At 45.9% G+C, this 18,269-nt stretch overlaps 1 protein-coding gene across 9 annotated transcripts in view; it reads left to right on the top strand.

The window, feature by feature from the left end:
- The window catches only part of LOC119958100 (ecto-ADP-ribosyltransferase 5-like), a 32,785-nt gene extending 15,380 nt beyond the window's left edge, over window positions 1-17,405 (top strand). For 5 of the 9 annotated variants that reach the window (XM_038786332.1, XM_038786367.1, XM_038786339.1 and 2 more), the window contains 2 exons: window positions 8,346-8,468; window positions 16,263-17,405. In XM_038786332.1, the coding sequence (XP_038642260.1) occupies window positions 8,405-8,468; window positions 16,263-17,191 (993 nt within the window). In that variant the 5' untranslated portion in view covers window positions 8,346-8,404 and the 3' untranslated portion in view covers window positions 17,192-17,405. The other 4 variants (XM_038786405.1, XM_038786396.1, XM_038786385.1 and 1 more) reach the window with 3 other exon arrangements.
- Window positions 17,406-18,269: the final 864 nt, after the last annotated feature.

The raw sequence follows: 18,269 nt of genomic DNA, 5'->3' as shown, positions 1-18,269 counted from the left end.
GTGACTTGAAATGAAATGAAATGAAAATCGCTTATTGTCATGAGTAGGCTTCAATGAAGTTACTGTGAAAAGCCCCTAGTCACCACATTCCGGCGCCTGTTCGGGGAGGCTGTTATGGGAATCGAACCGTGCTGCTGGCGTGCCTTGGTCTGCTTTCAAAGCCAGCGATTTAGCCCTGTGCTAAACAGCCCTGTGGTGGGGTTCCCAGGTACCTGCTGCTCTTACCCTTCTAGATGGTAGTGGTTGTGGGTTTGGAAGGTGTTGTCTAAGGAACCTTGGTGAGTTACTGCAGTGCATCTTGTAGATGGTACACATGGCTGCTACTGTCCTTTGGTGGTGGAGGGTTTGAAAGTTTGTGGAAGGGAGAGCAATCAAGGGGGTTGCTTTGTCTTGGATGGTGTTGAACTTATTGAGTGTGGTTGGAGCTGCACTTATCCAGGCAAGTGGAGAATATTCAATTACACCCCTGACTTGTGCCTTGTAGGTGGTAGTCAGGCTTTGGGGGTCAGGAGATGAGTTACTCGCCGTCAGATTCCCAGCCTTTGACATGCCCTGGTAGCCACAGTATTAATGTGGCTAGTCCAGTTCAGTTTCTGATCAATGGTAACCCCCAGGATGTTGACTGTGGGGGATTTAGCAATAGTAATGCCATTGAATGTCAAGGGGCGATGGTTAGATCCTCCCTTGTAGAAGATGGTCATGATCTGGCACTTGTGTGGCGCGAATGTAACTTGCCACTTGTCTGCCCAAGCCTTGATATTGTCCAGGTCTTGCTGGATTTGGGCATGGACTGCTTCATTATCTGAGGAATCACGAATGGTGCTGAACGTCCGCACTTCTGGCATTATGTTCGAAGGGAGGTCATTGATGAAGCATCTGAAGGTGATTGGGCCTAGGACACTACCCTGAGGAACTCCGGGAGTGATGTCCTAGAGCTGAGATGATTGACCGCCAACCACCACAACCATTTTCCTTTGTGCCAGGTAGAGTTTCCCCCCGATTCCCATTGACTCCAGTATTTCTAGGGCTCCTTGATGCCATACTCGGTCAAATGCTGCCTTGATGTCAAGGCTCTGCTCCAGCCCCCTGGTTGGTGGTGGGATTGGGGTTCATGTCCATGCACCAGCAGGAGGATGCTAATGGATGCCCTATTATATGTGCCCTAATGGCCTATTTGCATCCACTTAGCGGGCCTGGCACCAGAAAGGAGGTTTTCTAGATAGCGCATGAGATTCCAGTCAGGGGTCATTAAGAGAAACTTAAGCAGAAATGGTGAAGCATTTTTATTGGCCTGGACTGCATACGTTGGGTTAATGGAATTTTGTTTGTCTAAAGAAAGTTCCCTGGGCAGTAGGAATTTGAGACATTCAGCTGAATTTTCCATTTGGGAGACTGTGGGCGGGATTGTCCGTTGGCTGATGCCGGAAATCGGCGATTGGGTGGAGAATTGGTTCCAATGCCGAAATCGTGGCGGGCTCTGATTTGATGGAATATCACAATTCTCCATTGTCTTGACAGTGGCGTCAATGTGGTCTGGAGTGCACATACAGTAAACATTGTTGACATATCATTAGTGAGCCCGAACCAAGATTCTCTGCCTCCGATAGGCCGAGTTCTCGATGGCCCGGTTCACTTGTGCTTTAAAAAATTGTGAAACCAGCGTCGTGGCTGATAAGGGAGAGAAAAGAGGTAGGACACAGAGAGGTGTGACCGTGGGCTGCGAGGCCGGACACTGGCCGAGCAGTCTGGGTGCCGGGGCCCTGCCAGGGCCTGGGGGAAGGGAGGTTGACCAGGGTACGGGCAGTGGGGCCGGGTTGACCCCACATGGTGCTTAGGCACGGACCACCATTGCCACAGCCTGCAAGGCAGCCATCTTGCTGCGCACCCCCCTGACCACCCACCTTGTCCTCTGGTTCTGCAGAATGACACCCACTGTATGGGTGCCCCCACCCTCCCACCCCCACATCCCACCCTCCGACATACCCCCCACCCGGTCACCTCCCTCCACCAGGGCATTTAGTGGCCTACTCATGTACAACACCCATTGTAGCCCCTACTGGGGTGCCAGGCGGGGGCCATGGAGCATACCACTGACATGGGCAGTGCTAGCCGACGCTACCACTGGCAGCAGGGATGGGCGCCAGTGCCAGTGGCCCCCATGGTGCCGAGCATTGACGGGGCCAGGCGTGCGGGGAGGGGGGGGGGGGAATATGCGGGGACATAAGATCATAAGACCATAAGACATAGGAGCAGAATAAGGCCACTAGGCCCATCAAGTCTGCACCACCATTGAATCATGGCTGATATTTTTCTCATCCCCGTTCTCCTGCCTTTTCCCCATAACCCTAATCCCCTTATTGATCAAGAACCTATCTATCTCTGTCTTAAAGACACTCAGTGATTTGGCCTCCACAGTTTTCTGCAGCAAAGAGTTCCACAGATTCACCACCCTCTGGCTGAAGAAATTCCTCCTCATCTCTGTTTTAAAGGATCGTCCCTTTAGTCTGAGATAGTGTCCTCTGGTTCTAGTTTTTCCTACAAGTGGAAACATCCTCTCCACCTCCACTCTATCCAGGCCTCTCAGTATCCTGTAAGTTTCAATAAGATCCCCCCTCATCCTTCTAAATTCTGAGTCCAGACCCAGAATCCTCAACCTCTCCTCATACAACAAGTTCTTCATTCCAGGGATCATTTTTGTGAACCTCCTCTGGACCCTTTCCAAGGCCAGTACATCCTTCCTTAGATACGGATCCCAAAACTGCTCACAATACTCCAAGTGGGGCCTGACCAGAGCTTTATACAGCCTCAGAAGAATATCCCTGGTCTTGTATTCTAGCCCTCTCGACATGAATGTGAGCATTGCATTGTCTTCCTAACTACTGACTGAACCTGCACGTTAACCTGAAGAGAATCATGAACAAGGACTCCCAAGTCCCTTTATGCTTCTAATTTCCTAAGCATTTCCCCATTTAGAAAATAGTCTATACCTCCATTCCTACTTCCAAAGTGCATAACCTCACACTTTTCCACATTGTATTCCATCTGCCACTTCTTTGTGCAAGTCCTTCTGCAGCCCCCCTACTTCCTTAATACTACCTGTCCCTCTACATATCTTTGTATCATTTTCAAACTTAGCAATAGTGTCTTGGGGCAGAACAGTAGCATAGTGGGTAGCACTGTTGATTCACTGAGTCCACAAAAGATCAGCCATGATCTAATTGAATGGCGGAGCAGGCTCGAGGGGCCAGATGGCCTACTCCTGCTCCTAGTTCTTATGTTCTTATGTTCTTATGTTCTTATGTTCACAGCTCCAGGGTCCCAGGTTCGATTCCCGGCTTGTGTTATTGTCTGTGTGGAGTCTGCACATTCTCATCGTATCTATGTGGGTTTCCTCCGGGTGCTACGGTTCCTCCCACAAGTCCCAAAAGATGTGCTGTTGGGTAATTTGGACATTCTGAATTCTCCCTCTGTGTATCCGAAAAGGTACCGGAATGTGGCGACTCGGGGCTTTTCACAGTAACTTCATTGCCGTGTTACTGTAAGCCTACTTGTGACAATGAAGATTATTATTATTCAGTTCCTTCTTCCAGATCATTAATGTATATTGTGAAAAGTTGTGGTCCCAGCCCAGAACCCTGAGGCACACCACCAGTCAACGGCTTCCATTCTGAAAAAGACATTTTATCCCCACTCTCTGCCTTCTGCCAGTCAGCCAATCCTCTATCCATGCCAGGATCTTACCCTTAACACCATGGGCTCTTAATTTATTTAAGTGTCTCCTATATGGCGCCGTGTCAAAGGCCTTCTGGAAATCTAAATAAATCACGTCCACTGATTCTCCTTTGTCTAACTTCCTTGTAACTTCCTCAAAGAACTCTAATAGATTTGTTAGACATGACCTCCCTTTGACAAAGCCATGCTGACTCAATCGTATTTTGCCATGCACTTCCAAGTACTCTGCGATTTCATGGTTAATAATGGACTCTAAAATCTTACCAATGACCAAAGTCAGGTTAACCGGCCTATAATTTCCCATCTTCTGCCTCCCACCCTTCTTAAACAGCAGTGTTACATTAGCCACTTTCCAGTCCTCTGGGACTCTCTTTGCCTCCAGTGATTCCTGAAAGATCACCACCAATGCCTCCACAATCTCCTCAGCTATCTCTTTTAAGACCCTGGGGTGTAGTCCATCCGGTCCAGGTGATTTATCCACCTTCAGACTTTTCAGTTTCCCCATAACCTTCTCCTTAATGATGGCCCCTGCACTCACCTCTGCCGCCTGATTCTCCTGGAGCTCTGGCATCCCACTGGTGTCTTCCACCATGAAGATTGATGCAAAGTAACTCTTCAGTTCCTCTGCCATTTTGTTGTTCCTATTATTATTTCTCCAGCCTCATTTTCCAGTGGTCCAATGTCTATTTTCGCCTCTCTCTTATCTTTTATGTATTGAAAAACATTCTTCCTATCTTCTTTTATATTACTAGCTAGCTTGCAGTCCTATTACATCTTTTACCCCCCCCCCTCCCCCCCCGTGTTGACAATCACCACACCCCCCTTAAAGTCTTCCCAATCCTTGCCACTTTGTGTGCTTTTTTTTTTGCTTTTATGCTGTCCTTGACTTCCCTCGTCAGCCATGGTTTGCCTTGTCCTTGGCATGAATTTCTATTGTGCCTCCAGAATAACCACCCAAACGCCTGCCATTGCTGTTCCACTGTCATCCCTGCCAGCCTCCACTTCCAATCAACTCTGGCCAGCTCCTCCCTCATGTGTTTGTAGTTACCCGTATTTAATTGTAATACCATTACGTCTGATTGCAGCTTCTCTCTCTCATACTGCAGGGTGAATTCTACCATATTGTGGTCACTGCTCCCCAAGGGTTCCTTCACCTTGAGTTCCCTAATCAAGTCTGTCTTAGCTCACCAGGCTAAATCGTTTGCTTTTAAAGCAGATCAAGCAGGCCAGCAGCACAGTTCGATTCCCGTACCAGCCTCCCCGGACAGGCGCCGGAATGTGGCGACTAGGGGCTTTTCACAGTAACTTCATTGAAGCCTACTCGTGACAATAAGCGATTTTCATTTCATTTCATTTCATTTCATTACACATCACCAAATCCTGAATTGCCTGTTCCCCAGTATGCTTTGTCACAAATTGCTCCAAAAAACCATGGGCTGGATTCTCTGTTCCTGCATCTAGGTGCTGACAACAAAGGAGGATCCATGGTGTTCCACGACGGAAAAATCGGAGCAACGTCCGCAGCGATTCTGCTACCACTGAGCGGCTCACACCGGCACCACGTGAAACACCCACAGAATGCGTTAAAAAGTGGTGGGAGAATTGTTGGGTCCGTGCTGGACACGCACACGGCTGACAGTACGCATACAGCCCCCACACACGCACTGATCGCACCTGAAAAGGTGACGTCAGTTGTGCTGGACCACAGCCCCCGTCCTCCCCGACCCACAGCCACATCTTGGCCACTCCCCACTATTCCCCCAGCTCTGGTAGAAGCCCCCTGGCCAGCTGCACTGTTTTCGGAGAAGTATGGCAGTGCAGGACACAATCCGTACGCCCTCTTTCTCTCACTGCAACTGCCACACCAGGCTCACGACTGTTCAGATGACACGTGACCGCACAGTTGGGAACTCGGGCCATTGCAAACGGAGCATCGCGGGTGGGCCCGATAATTATATGCAAACACGGTTGCGACTGCGCACGCTACGCATCTCGATGATGCCGATTAGGAGAAGGTGGAGCATCGCGACCCGGTGTCAAACAAGCACCTGCTATGATTTCAGCGTTGGGAGCCTTTCTCTGTCCGATCGCCGTTCCCGATTTTGGCGCGGGCGGAGAATCCCGCCCCATCTCTTGGACATTCCACAAATTCCTTTTCTAGGGATCCACTACCAACTTCATTTTCCCATTCCACCTGCATATCGAAGTCCCCCATGATTATTGTAATATTGACTTTTATTACATGCCTTTTCTGTCTCCTGATTTGTTTCTGCTCCACATCCTGACTACTGCTTTGGGGCCTGTACATAATTCCCATCCAGGTCTTTTTACCTTTGCGATTCCTCAACTCTCATTGAGATTCTATGCCTTCTGATCCTATATATAGGATCCTATATATAGATATAGGAACCGATATATCGCTCCTTGCTATCGATTTAACCTGATTCCTTATTAACAATGCAACCCCATCCCCTTTGCCCATCTGCCTGTCCTTTCGATAGGACACATATCCTTGGAAATGTAGACCCCGGCCCTGATCCCCTTGCAGCCACGTCTCTGTGATGCCCACAACATCGTGCCGGCCAATTACAGAGTGCACAACAAGCTCATTTACCTTGTTCCGTATACTGCGTGCATTTAGGTACAACACCCTCAATCCTGCATTGATCACTTCCCTTCTCATACTTGTCACTTTTTTGCTCTGTCCCCCCCCCCCCTCACTATTTAGTTTAAAGCCCTATCTACAGCCCTAGTTATACAATTTGCCAGGACTCTGGACCCAGCTGATTCAGATGAAGACCGTCCCATTGGAACAGCTCCCCTCTTCCCAATAATACATTATTTCTAATGTAATAACACTCTGATGTACACTCAAATTCTATTTCTGTGTTTGCTTTCTGATACAACTGCTTTATCTCTGAAATGCTGCAGTAATTCTACCAACTTTCTTGAACTATAGGTATCCGCTTCATCCTCCACCTGCTCTTGTTCTTTATCAACATTCTGGTCAAACATTGCTTCTGATAACTGAACCTCAGCCTCCTTATCTGTACTCCTCGAGTTCCCCTCCTCCTGTCTCAACCTGTGGCTTTGTGTTATTGTCACTACACAACCAGGAAACATCCCAGAATATGCTTCTCGTAACACCTCAATTATTTGATTTTCCACTAGCTTTTCAACCACAGTAGGCATCACTCCCACCTGTGATCCAGCTATATCATTACCCAGAATAAGTTGTATCCCTGATAAAAGGTAATTTTTCTATTACTCCAGCACCAGTGAAGGAATGGCGATATATTTCCAAGTCAATTTGGTGAGTGATTTGGAGGAGAAATTCCAGGTGGTTGTGTTCCCATGTGTCGTGGGTTTGAAAGGTGCTGCCTAAGGAGCGTTGGTGAGTTCCACCAGTGCATCTTGGAGATGGTACCCACAGCTGCCACTGTGCACTGGTGGTGGAGCGATTGAATGTTTGTGGAAGGGGTGCTTTGTCCTGGATGGTGTTGAACTTCTTGAGTGTTGTTGGAGCTGCACTCATCCAGGCAAATGGGGGTATTCCATTACACTCCTGACTTGTGCCTTGTAGATAGTGGACAGGATTTGGGGAGTCAGGAGGTGAGTTACTCGCCACAGGATTCCTGGCCTCTGACCTGCTCTTGTAGCCACAGAATTTATACTGTTGGGGGAAGGTTTAGCTCAGTTGGTTGAACAGCTCTATTACGGTGCAGAGCGAGGCCAAAAGCACAGTTCAATTCTCGTACTGGCTGAATTATTCACGAACCTTGCCCCTCACCTCAGGTGTGGCAATCCTCAGATTAAATCGCCACCAGGCAGCTCTCCACCTTGAAGGGAAAAGCAGCCTATGATCATCTGGGACTATGACAACTTTACTTACTAATTTATATTGTACTTTTGACACAACATATAAAATATCATGTTGTGAACCTATTACATTTAGTACTGTATATAGCCTATCAATAATTGGAATACTTTATTCAATGTCACATTACTGAGTCACTGGAGAAATATTACTTTATATAATATGGCAATGAGTTATAATGCTGCACATCTGTTGCAGGACATATGAATGGACAGCAATGAAGAATAGAAACCCACACATGAGTGAATTGTAGGATTGTATTACTGTCTATGGTGACATCAATAACTCAACGTAAACTGATGCAATTTGGTATCTTTGAAAATGCTGTGGCAAAATTCTCATATTCTACAATGGAGGTGATTTTGTCCACATTGATGTGGAAACCAAAGATCAGGGTGTGCCACACAATTAGCCTTTCCCGTCAATCTTGGAGCAGTTGGTTTATAGGTAAACTCCCACAATTCATCGCAGACAAGGGGCGGGATTCTCAGCTGTGTGTTTCTAGGTGGCACACTGTTCATTGGTGGCGGGATTCTATCTTCCTACCACTTATCAATGGGATTTCCCATTGAAGCAACCCCACGCCACATGGAAACCGACGGATAGGGGTGCGTTGCCGCCGGGAACAGAGCATCCCAATGGCCAAAGAATTCCGGCCAAGATGTTCAGGATCTGAAGATAAATTTCTCTTCAAACACCATGGCAATTAGACGTCAATAACTTCATTCTGTTACAGATATCAACAAAAGGTTTCTTCTGATGTAATTTGCGAATAAAACACAAAAGTTGCAGAAAATGTTTGAAGGAATCACGATGAGGTTGCTGAGTTTCATTCTGATTTTCATCCTGAGTAATTATGGTAAGTATGGAAAATTATTTCATTTATAAAATAGATTTCAATGGTGGGCAATGACCATAGAAATAGGCGTAGACCATTTTGATTCTTGGGACTGTTTCACCATTCGGTTTGATCATTGCAGACCTGTGTCTTGTCCAACAAATATCTATCAATCTTGGTTTTCAAATTTTCAGTTAACCCCTAGCTTGAAACAGGTTTTGGAAGGATGTTGAGGATTTAGAGAAGGTGCAGAGTAGATTTATTAAACTGGTACCAGGAATGAGGAACCTCAGCCACTGCATCCCTCTTAAAGCAAAGGCGGTTAAAGGGAGATTTGATGAATGTACTCAAAACCCTGAAGGTTTTTGGTGGAGTAAAAAAAGGAGAAAACATTTCCAGTTTGCTAAAGGTCAGTTAAGAAAGGTCTTAGATTCATGATAATTACTAAACAAATGCATGAGTTATGAAGATCTGGAACGCAGTCCCTAATAATAAATGTGGACAAATATTTGTCATTGCAGGGCGCTGGTGAAAGATGAACTAATCCATAGAATCCCTACAGTGCAGAAGGAGGCCATTTGGCCCATTGAGTTGACACTGACCCTCTGAACGTGCACCCTTTCTAGGCCCACTTCCTGCCCTTGCCCCGGACTCCACCTAATCTGCACATCTTTGGACTGTGGCTGAAATCCAGAGAAAACCCATGCATACATGGGGGAAAAGTGCAAGCTCCACACAGTCACTCGAGGCCGGAATTGAACCCGGGTCCCTGGCGTTGTGAGACAGCAGTGTAAACCACTGTGCTACAGTGTCACCCTAATCATATAGTTCTTGCAAAGAACCAACATAAACATCCTGGACTGAATGATCTCCTTTGGCGATTGAAAAAGGGGAGAGAAAATCCTAGTGGAAGATATTGCCGTTGGAGATTATCTTGGTGGGGAAGAGAGATTGGAGGGAGAGAGTAGCTTGGTCAGGTGGAGAGATTGGAGGGGAGAGTAGCTTGGTCAGGTGGAGAGATTGGAGGGGAGAGTAGCTTGGTGAGGAGGAGAGTTTGGAGGGGAGAGTAGCTTGGTGAGGAGGAGAGTTTGGAGGGGAGAGTAGCTTGGTGAGGAGGAGAGTTTGGAGGGAGAGAGTAGCTTGGTCAGGTGGAGAGATTGGAGAGGGAGAGGAGATCAGGGTGGGGGATTGGAAAGAAAAATGATATTGGAGTATGGGGGAGAGGGGAGGAGTGAAGATTGGATAATGAAGGAACCTGTGGGTTGTAAATTGGAGAATGAAGGCAGGGAGGATATAAGAGGGGGAAAGGAGACTGAATTGGGAGGAGAATGGAGGGGAGAGGCAATTGGAGGAGGAAAGGAGATCAGAAAAAGTATAGAGACGAGGTGAGAGGTCAGAAGGGAGGGGGAGATAAGACTGGAAAGGATCAGGAGATTTTTGGGTTACAGGTGAGGGGGAGAGAAGAGGAGAGGAGATTAAATGGTTGGAGGATATTTGAGGGTGATGTTATGGGCCAGGGTTTAGAAATTCCAAAGTGTATTATGAAGTTCACCTGACCTACAACCTTTATGTTGAATTTGTCTAGGATGAGCACCAAAGCTTTCACTGCAGGTGTGATTCATCAGACTTCCTAGTGACTTTAATCAAAACAAGGCTTATTCTAAGAATGTACACACATAAAGACACCACACAGCTACAGTAATCTATGTATAACACTTAATGAATTCCCCCTTAGCTGTTCCAATTTAATAACAAAATCCAATTAAACCAAAACTCATTTTCAAGGGTGTGGCCCAGCACACTGTATTCTCACTTGACTGGGACTAATCTGTTTCCTGAAATTCTGATCCAGTTCCAAACAGTAGTTTCAAACTCTTCCAGAAATCAACTACACCTCCAAAGCCACCAAGGCAGTCAGCACACCCAATGTGCCTTGACTGGAACAGCCTTTAGAATGAAAACAGAGAAAATACTTATTTTCTCTTTCTGTTGTCCACAGCAGTCAAACTGAAACAGAAAGCCCATCGCACCTCACAGCCACAGCCCAATGTGCTACAAGTCACATGATAAAAGACTAAACCTTTCTAAAAGGGACACTCACATGACAGGGAAGGAGATTGAAAAGTAAAAAGGGACTGGAGTGGAAAGTAGTTCAGGAAGAGAGGACATTGGAGAGTTAAAAGAAAGATTGCATATGTGGATCAACAAAAATAGCTTGTATTTAGATGGAGCCTTTGATACAGTAAAACATCCCAGTACACTTCCTCAGAAGCAATTACCAAACAGGTAAAGACTCCAAGCTAACTAATGAGCTGTTAGGACGGTTGACCAAAACCTTGGTCAAAGAGGCAGATTTTAAGGAACCTGTTAAAGATGATGGCATTATTACTTGCCTAACACTCTGATGAGAAATGTTTTGTTAAGGGTATACAATAATATCCTGACTGGGAAATTGCAGATCCACCGATTTTAGAAAAACAATCGCCTTATCCTGCACCAAGTATGCACAAGTTCCATGCAACAGTATAATTATCTCTCTAGAGTCTACATCAGTACTTATAAAATAGCTCACTCCAGCTATTTTACACAGAATTAGTGTTCTCAATATGTCATCAGCAAACCTAGAGTAAGTAGTATTTTATGCTTCCTTAACTTTGCATTGATCTTCACTTCTTTGTGAATCAAAATAACATTTTAACCAATCTGTTCCACATACTGTCAAAGTTCAAGCTCTAAAACCAGTGCTTACACATTAATCACTTAACTACAACTCATTTTGACCAGTATAATTTGTTTTCATTCATCATTATCTTCATTCTCTTTTGTAAAATACTCTTCTTCATGTGCTATTTAAGTTATGGCCTCAAGCCATAACGGAACACCTAATAGCTCTCCTTTGAACATTCCGTAGATTCATTAGTTTAATTTTTTTGTTGTAATTTTATTTTCTGGTGTAATAGCCAGATCTGCTTTTATCATCATTATTCCGGTTTTTAACTGAATTGATGTCTGTCCAATATTTAAACTATTTCGAAACTGGCATTGAGTCCTCAATTCTGCTCCCACAGAATGTCACATTTGTTAGAGGAAGGCTGATGAAAGTTTCCGCAAGAATTTCTTTGCAAGGCAGCAGAACCAAATGAAACCAATGGGAAACAATAGCCAGCTTGTCTGGAATGCCTCAGCACAATCCAGCAATTTAAATGTTATTACTGATCATGAGATCATCAAATTGAATTGTAAATGCGTCATGCAGGCTATTAAAATCCATAATATATTCTTCCACATAATGACTATCTGGTTTCCAAAATCTATCAAAATCTGATCATGCCTCAATGGCATTTAAACAAATCATTTTGCTAATAGATTCCATCCACGGACTCCAATAGAAGATCCAGACCTGTATCGTTTTCTTTTTTTATTAAAATTTAGAGTAGTTTTTTCCAATTAAAGGCAATTTAGTGTGGCCAATCCACCTACCTTGCACATCTTTGGGTTGTGGGGATGAGACCCAGGTAGACACGGGGAGAATATGCAAACTCCACACGGACAGTGAACCGGGGCTGGAATCGAAACCATGTCCTCGAAGGCGTGAGGCAACAGGGCTAACCACTGTGCCACCATGCCACCCTCACCTGCATCGTTTTCAACTGAACCATAGAAAAGTTACAGCACAAAAGAAGGCCATTAGGCCCATCTTATCCATCCCAGTCCGAGGAAACCCAGATGCCCATTGTAATCCCACCTTCCTACACCCGATCCATAGCCCTGCAATTTACAGCATCTAAGGTGCCGATCCGGGTACTTTTTAAAAGCGTTCAGGGACTCTGTCTCCACCACCAACTCGGGCAGCAAATTGTAGACATTGGTACAAAATGACTACAATGTGTAATATTTGGAAGGTGTGGTGTAGCATTTCACCAAGAGTCCTTCAATAATGCCTTCTAGATTGGGAGGACAATGGCAGCAGGTACATAGGAACACCACCATCACCAGGTCCACCTCCAAGTTGCACCCATCCTGACTTGGTCTTATAGCACTACGTCATTGTAAATAACACTGAATTGTTTCCGTCATTGTCTTGGGATCAAAATTCTGGAACTCCCTACCATTTTGCTAGGAGTAACTTTACCATGTGGACATTAGCAGTTAAGAAGGCAGTTCACCAGAAGTCTAAATGTGTTCAAGTTTACTGTTGATACAAAGTTAGCTGAAAGCACATTTGGAGTATGGTACCTTCCCCAAAGTGGATATCTTAGAGGGAGTGCAACAAAAGTTCACTAGCCTGATTCCATAGAACCATTGAATTGCTACAGTGAAAAAGGAGGCCATTCAGCCCATCGAGTCTGCACCAACCCTCTGAAAAAGTACCTAGGCCCACTCTCACTGCTTATCTCTGTAACCCCATAACCCCACCTAACCTGCACATCCCTGGACGCTAAGGGGCAACTTATCAGGCCAATCAACCTAACCTGCACATCTTTGGACTGTGGGAGGAAACTGGAGCACCCAGAGGAAACCCACACAGACACGGGGAGAACGTGCAGACTCCGCACAGTCAGCCAATGCCAGATTCCTGGGATGAAGAGATTTTCCCAAGAGGAGAGATTGAGTAGACCAGGCCAATGTTCCCTGGAATTTAGAAGATTGAGAGGTGGTCTGATTGAGGTGGTCTGATTAGAATATATAAATTTATTAAGAGGCTTGACAGGATGAATGCTGGGACAGTATTTCACCTTGTTTGATGTTTAGTACTTGTGACATAATCCCAACCATTTAGGATTCCAATGAAGAGAAATTTCTTCACTCAAAAGTGTGTGGACATTCAGAATTCTCTACTGTTGAGAGAGTAGTCAATGAATGCGTTCAACTCAGACCTGGACAAATGTTTGAATACTAAGGGATAAACAAATATGGGGATTGTGATTTTCTTGAATGGCCAAAGAGGAAATAGCTGACTGAGTTCCTATTTCTTATGTTCTTAGGTTATGCTAATGGGAAATGTTGGAGTGAAGTATGTTTGTGTTGACATGGTGTAAATATGTTGAAAGGGATATTTGTAGTTCTTGCAGTGGTGGTGTTCAGTATTGGAGTGATGCAGTTCGGTTTCAGCGTGGTGCAATGTGTTGCAGTGATGGCAATGATGTTGATCAGTGTTATTTACAGTTTTCATCAATAAGTATAACAAGTGGATAAATGTTGAAGCAATGGCACAACTGCCTATTGGTTTGTGATTTATGGGTTGCCAGAGGTGTTGGTGTCAGTTTACATCAGAGGAGTTTAAACACTTTTGATCAAGAATGGAGTCAAACACACTCTAGTACCACCATATCACCAAGCAGACAATGGTGCTGCAGAAAGAAGTGTACAGGTTGTAGATGTACTTGCTCGGTGTCAAACTAGGCAGTAATTCCCATGTTTCTCTTGGATGCATGGGAAAGAAAAAGACAAAGTGAAGATAAATCATGATACATTAGTGACTCCCACTCTGGTCATGGTGAAAAACCACTAGGGTGATAAGAAGAGTAGTTGTAGGAGACTAGGTTCATTCACATATCTAGTCAAGATTGAAGGCAGACTTCATCAGCGTCATATCGACCATTTTCTTAAAAGAGGAAATCTGCCAAAATGAGAGCAATCCAAAAGCGAAACTCAGACGACAAGAAAAAGTTGCAAAGAAACTGTAAGTGTGATGGTATCACAGAATCCACCAGTCCAGCAAGACTAATCAGCCAATGTCGCAGCCTCAACCATTAAGTGGAAGGTGGTAGACAATGTTCAGGATTGACACAATCAGAGATGTTGAGAGGGCAGAGAGAGAAAAGGAAGAAAATAGTCAGGTAGAAAGAGAAAGAAGCCAGATAGGTTAAATGAAAGTATGTAGGAAGAAAATGATATTTTTGTTCAACCCATTCTAGTATTCTATGAAATCATTTACAACATCTAAATGTGTGTCTATGAATCTATGATTCTACAATGCAGGCAAGTGAACTTTAGCATAATGAGTGTGAGGAACACGGACATAAACTGGGGCAATACTAAAATGTGTGTTGGGGAATAAAGGGTAAAAGCCAAGCATTTCTCTCTGGCCAAAAAAAGAAACATTCAAGAAGACAGCACGGTAGCATGGTGGTTAGCATAAATGCTTCACAGCTCCAGGGTCCCAGGTTCGATTCCCGGCTGGGTCACTGTCTGTGCGGAGTCTGCACGTCCTCCCCGTGTGTGCGTGGGTTTCCTCCGGGTGCTCCGGTTTCCTCCCACAGTCCAAAGATGTGCGGGTTAAGTGGATTGGCCATGCTAAATTGCCCGTAGTGTCATAAAAAGTAGGGTTGGGGGAGGGGGGTTGTTGGGTTACGGGTATAGGGTGGATACGTGGGTTTGAGTAGGGTGATCATTGCTCGGCACAACATCGAGGTCGGAAGGGCCTGTTCTGTGCTGTACTGTTCTATGTTCTATGTACAGCGCAGGGGTAGCACTGCTGCCTCACACACTGGGATCAATTCCGGCCGTAGTGTACTAAAAAGTAAGGTTAAGGGGGGTGTTGTTGGGTTACGGGTATCGGGTGGATACGTGGGTTTGAGTAGGGTGATCATTGCTCGGCACAACATCGAGGGCCGAAGGGCCTGTTCTGTGCTGTACTGTTCTATGTTCTATGTTCTAAGACAACATTGTGGTATGTATACATTGTGGGCGGAATTCTCTGACCCCCCGCAGTGTGGAGAATTGGTGCCATCGGCACCGGTGTGGTCGGCACGGCGCCGGCTGGGGTATGCGGCGACTCTCTGGCCCGAATGGGCCGAGCGGCCGTCATCAAAAAGCCGAGTCCTGCCGGCGCCATTCTAACATCCTCTGAGCCGACGGGACCTCAGCGTTGAAGGGTCTGGGGGCAACCTGTGGGGTGGGGGGGGGTGGGGGGTGTCCGACCTGGGGGGGCCTCAGTAGTGGCCTGGCCCGCGATCGGGGCTCACCGATCAGCGGGCTGGCCTCTCTATCCCCCCGGCCTCCTTTCCTTCGCACCGCTCCTGTAGCTGCGTCGGGGCCGGCACGGGGAAGAAGGCCATTGCCCATGCGCTAGTTGGCGCCGGCCCAACTGCGCACACGCAGACCCCGCGGTGCCGGGTTCAGTCCGGGATCGGCAGCTGGAGCGGCGTGGGCCATTCCAGCACTGTCCTAGCCCCCTGTGGGCCACAGAATAGGGTCCCGGAATGGAAAGCAAGAACAGGTTACTTGTTTTTACAAAATCAAATCAACAGCTCCATGAAACAGCTTCGGGGCAGCACGGTAGCATGGTGGTTAGCATAAATGCTTCACAGCTCCAGGGTCCCAGGTTCGGTTCCCGGCTGGGTCACTGTCTGTGCGGAGTCTGCACGTCCTCCCCGTGTGTGCGTGGGTTTCCTCCGGGTGCTCCGGTTTCCTCCCACAGTCCAAAGATGTGCGGGTTAGGTGGATTGGCCATGCTAAATTGCCCGTAGTGTCCTAAAAGTAAGGTTAAGGGGGGGGTTGTTGGGTTACGGGTATAGGGTGGATACGTGGGTTTGAGTAGGGTGATCATTGCTCGGCACAACATCGAGGGCCGAAGGGCCTGTTCTGTGCTGTACTGTTCTATCTTCTATGTTCTAAAGCTGCCAGGATGAATGTTGAAAGCCAAGGCACTGGATTTACTGCAGAAGCAGATATTTGCTGTAATAGAGGGAAGAATACAATGAGATTCATAGGGGACAAGTTCACATAGGGCAGGTTTTTTGCATCAGATTTAGATTGTGTGACGCAACCAATTTGTAACTTACTCACAAATTGCTGCTTTTATTTTTGAAGGGGCTCATGCTTTTTTTCAGAGTTCAGAGCATCACCTCTGCCAAGTTTCAGAAAAAGAAGATAATATCCAAATGGACATGGCAATACGCTCAGCTGATTACTATTTCTCTCATAGCCTGGAATCAGACAAGATAGCAATAGACTATGCGAAAGTGGAACGTATGAATAATGCAACCTTCTATAATGAGGCTTGGGTCCGAGCTTATCATGAATGGCAGCAAAGAAAAATGGAACTCAAGGTACCAGATGGTCTTCTGGAAGAGCATGTCATAGCAATTCTGTGCTACACCTTAGACCGCCCACCTCTATACAGATATTTCAATAAAGCTATTCGAAATTATGGTACAAATGATGAAATATATTCAAAATGTTTCCACTACAAAAGTTTGCACTATCTTCTGTCTGTAGCGCTGAGTGTATTACAAAACAGTTCTTGGGGTCCTGACCCAGGAACCCTGGTCTACAGAGCAATGGACAGAAAGGTTCTGGTCAGCAAAGGAGCAAAGATCCGTTTTGGTCAGTTTGCTTCAACTTCTCTGAACATAATAGAATCAGTGTCAACATTCGCAGAGGAGGAAACAACCAGTAACACACTGTTTAACATCACAACATCCCATGGTGTTGCCATCCAAAACTTCTCCTTCTTCCGCAGGGAAGAGGAAGTGCTCATTCCACCTCATGAGGTGTTTAATGTTACTAAAGTAGTTGATTGGGCAGATGATTTGGGGGTTCGAGGTGTCAACATCGTCCTTTCATCTATTGGTCGAAAACAAACTGAGGTAAAGCTACAGTCCGATGGCCCCGGACATCTTCGTGTGGTGAGGTTGCTGGAACCAATATCCCCCTGGTGGTTCTCCATTTTAGCAATTTTGCTGATCCTGCTGTTTGCTGCTTGTATCTTCTTTTTGAAGAAACAGAAATACATTTAATTTGCTGCTTGATCAAAATCTAAGGCATCTCAACAAATATACATTCTGCATGCACAAGGCATCATGACGTTAAATCTGGTTCTGCTTCGCTCCCAATCTCAGGCAAAGTAAATTTGGTGCCTATTGACTGTTTAGGGCTTCTCCAGTTTAAACTCTTTTCATTGCAGAGTGTTCTGATAAAAATCATTAAAAATTGACATAGGATGCAATCAAATCATTTGTGGTGTGAAGTAAAAATATATGGAATAAGTCAACTATTCAGTGGTTTGACACATAAAGGCCAAAACGGCCATAGATAACACAAATATGATGGAAATAGGGTGAAATCCTAGGTTGTTCCCATGAGCGGGATGCAAGGTGTTTGGGGGAACTTGATTGAGCACGGATTCAGCTTTCTGCAATGCAATTAAGGTTATGGACGTTTGAAGATGTGTTGAGCTTTCCAGCAGCAAGCATCTGAAAGTGCATCTGCGTGCTCATTAAAAAGCCAGCTCACCAGAATCAAGTTCCCTTCCCAATGAAGTTATCAATGAGCAAGCAATCTATGACTGCACATAAGAGGCATGCAACAAGGTAGTCAACTTTCCAGAGTTGCTGTGAGCAGCTGCTGTTGTTTTCCTCTTTGGGGAGTTTTGTTCAACAATGTGATGATTGGGTGCTGGAGGTTTAAGAGGCATGGGCAAGGAGGCTCACCAAAGGAGGGAGGGAGTCTGAGGCAGGGTTGGAACCAGAGAGGGAAGGTGAGGTGCAGGGACTTGGGAGGGAAGGTGCATACTGGGCGTGGGGGTCCTGGGAATGGCTGGGTGTTGGGCGGGGTTTCCAAACAGAAATGCTGGAAGACAGACGGTAAAAAAGAATGGGGTCAGTGCCATCAATGGTAGGGTCCTAGGAGTTGAACTGAGGGTACTAGGCAATGGATGGAACAGTCACAGTGAGACAGATTAGTGGGATGTAGTAGGGTGGAAGGTCCATGTTCATGTTCAGGTAGTAAATGGTCTCATGGCGGGGGATGGGCGATGGGGCTGATGGTCATGGGAATTCCTAAAACAGGTTCAGCTAATTGGAAGGGTCTGGGTCA

The sequence above is a fragment of the Scyliorhinus canicula genome, chromosome 2, assembly GCF_902713615.1.
Source record: "Scyliorhinus canicula chromosome 2, sScyCan1.1, whole genome shotgun sequence".
Taxonomy (NCBI): domain Eukaryota; kingdom Metazoa; phylum Chordata; class Chondrichthyes; order Carcharhiniformes; family Scyliorhinidae; genus Scyliorhinus; species Scyliorhinus canicula.
Note: the sequence above shows the minus strand (reverse complement) of the source record. Positions and strands in the feature narration are given on the sequence as shown.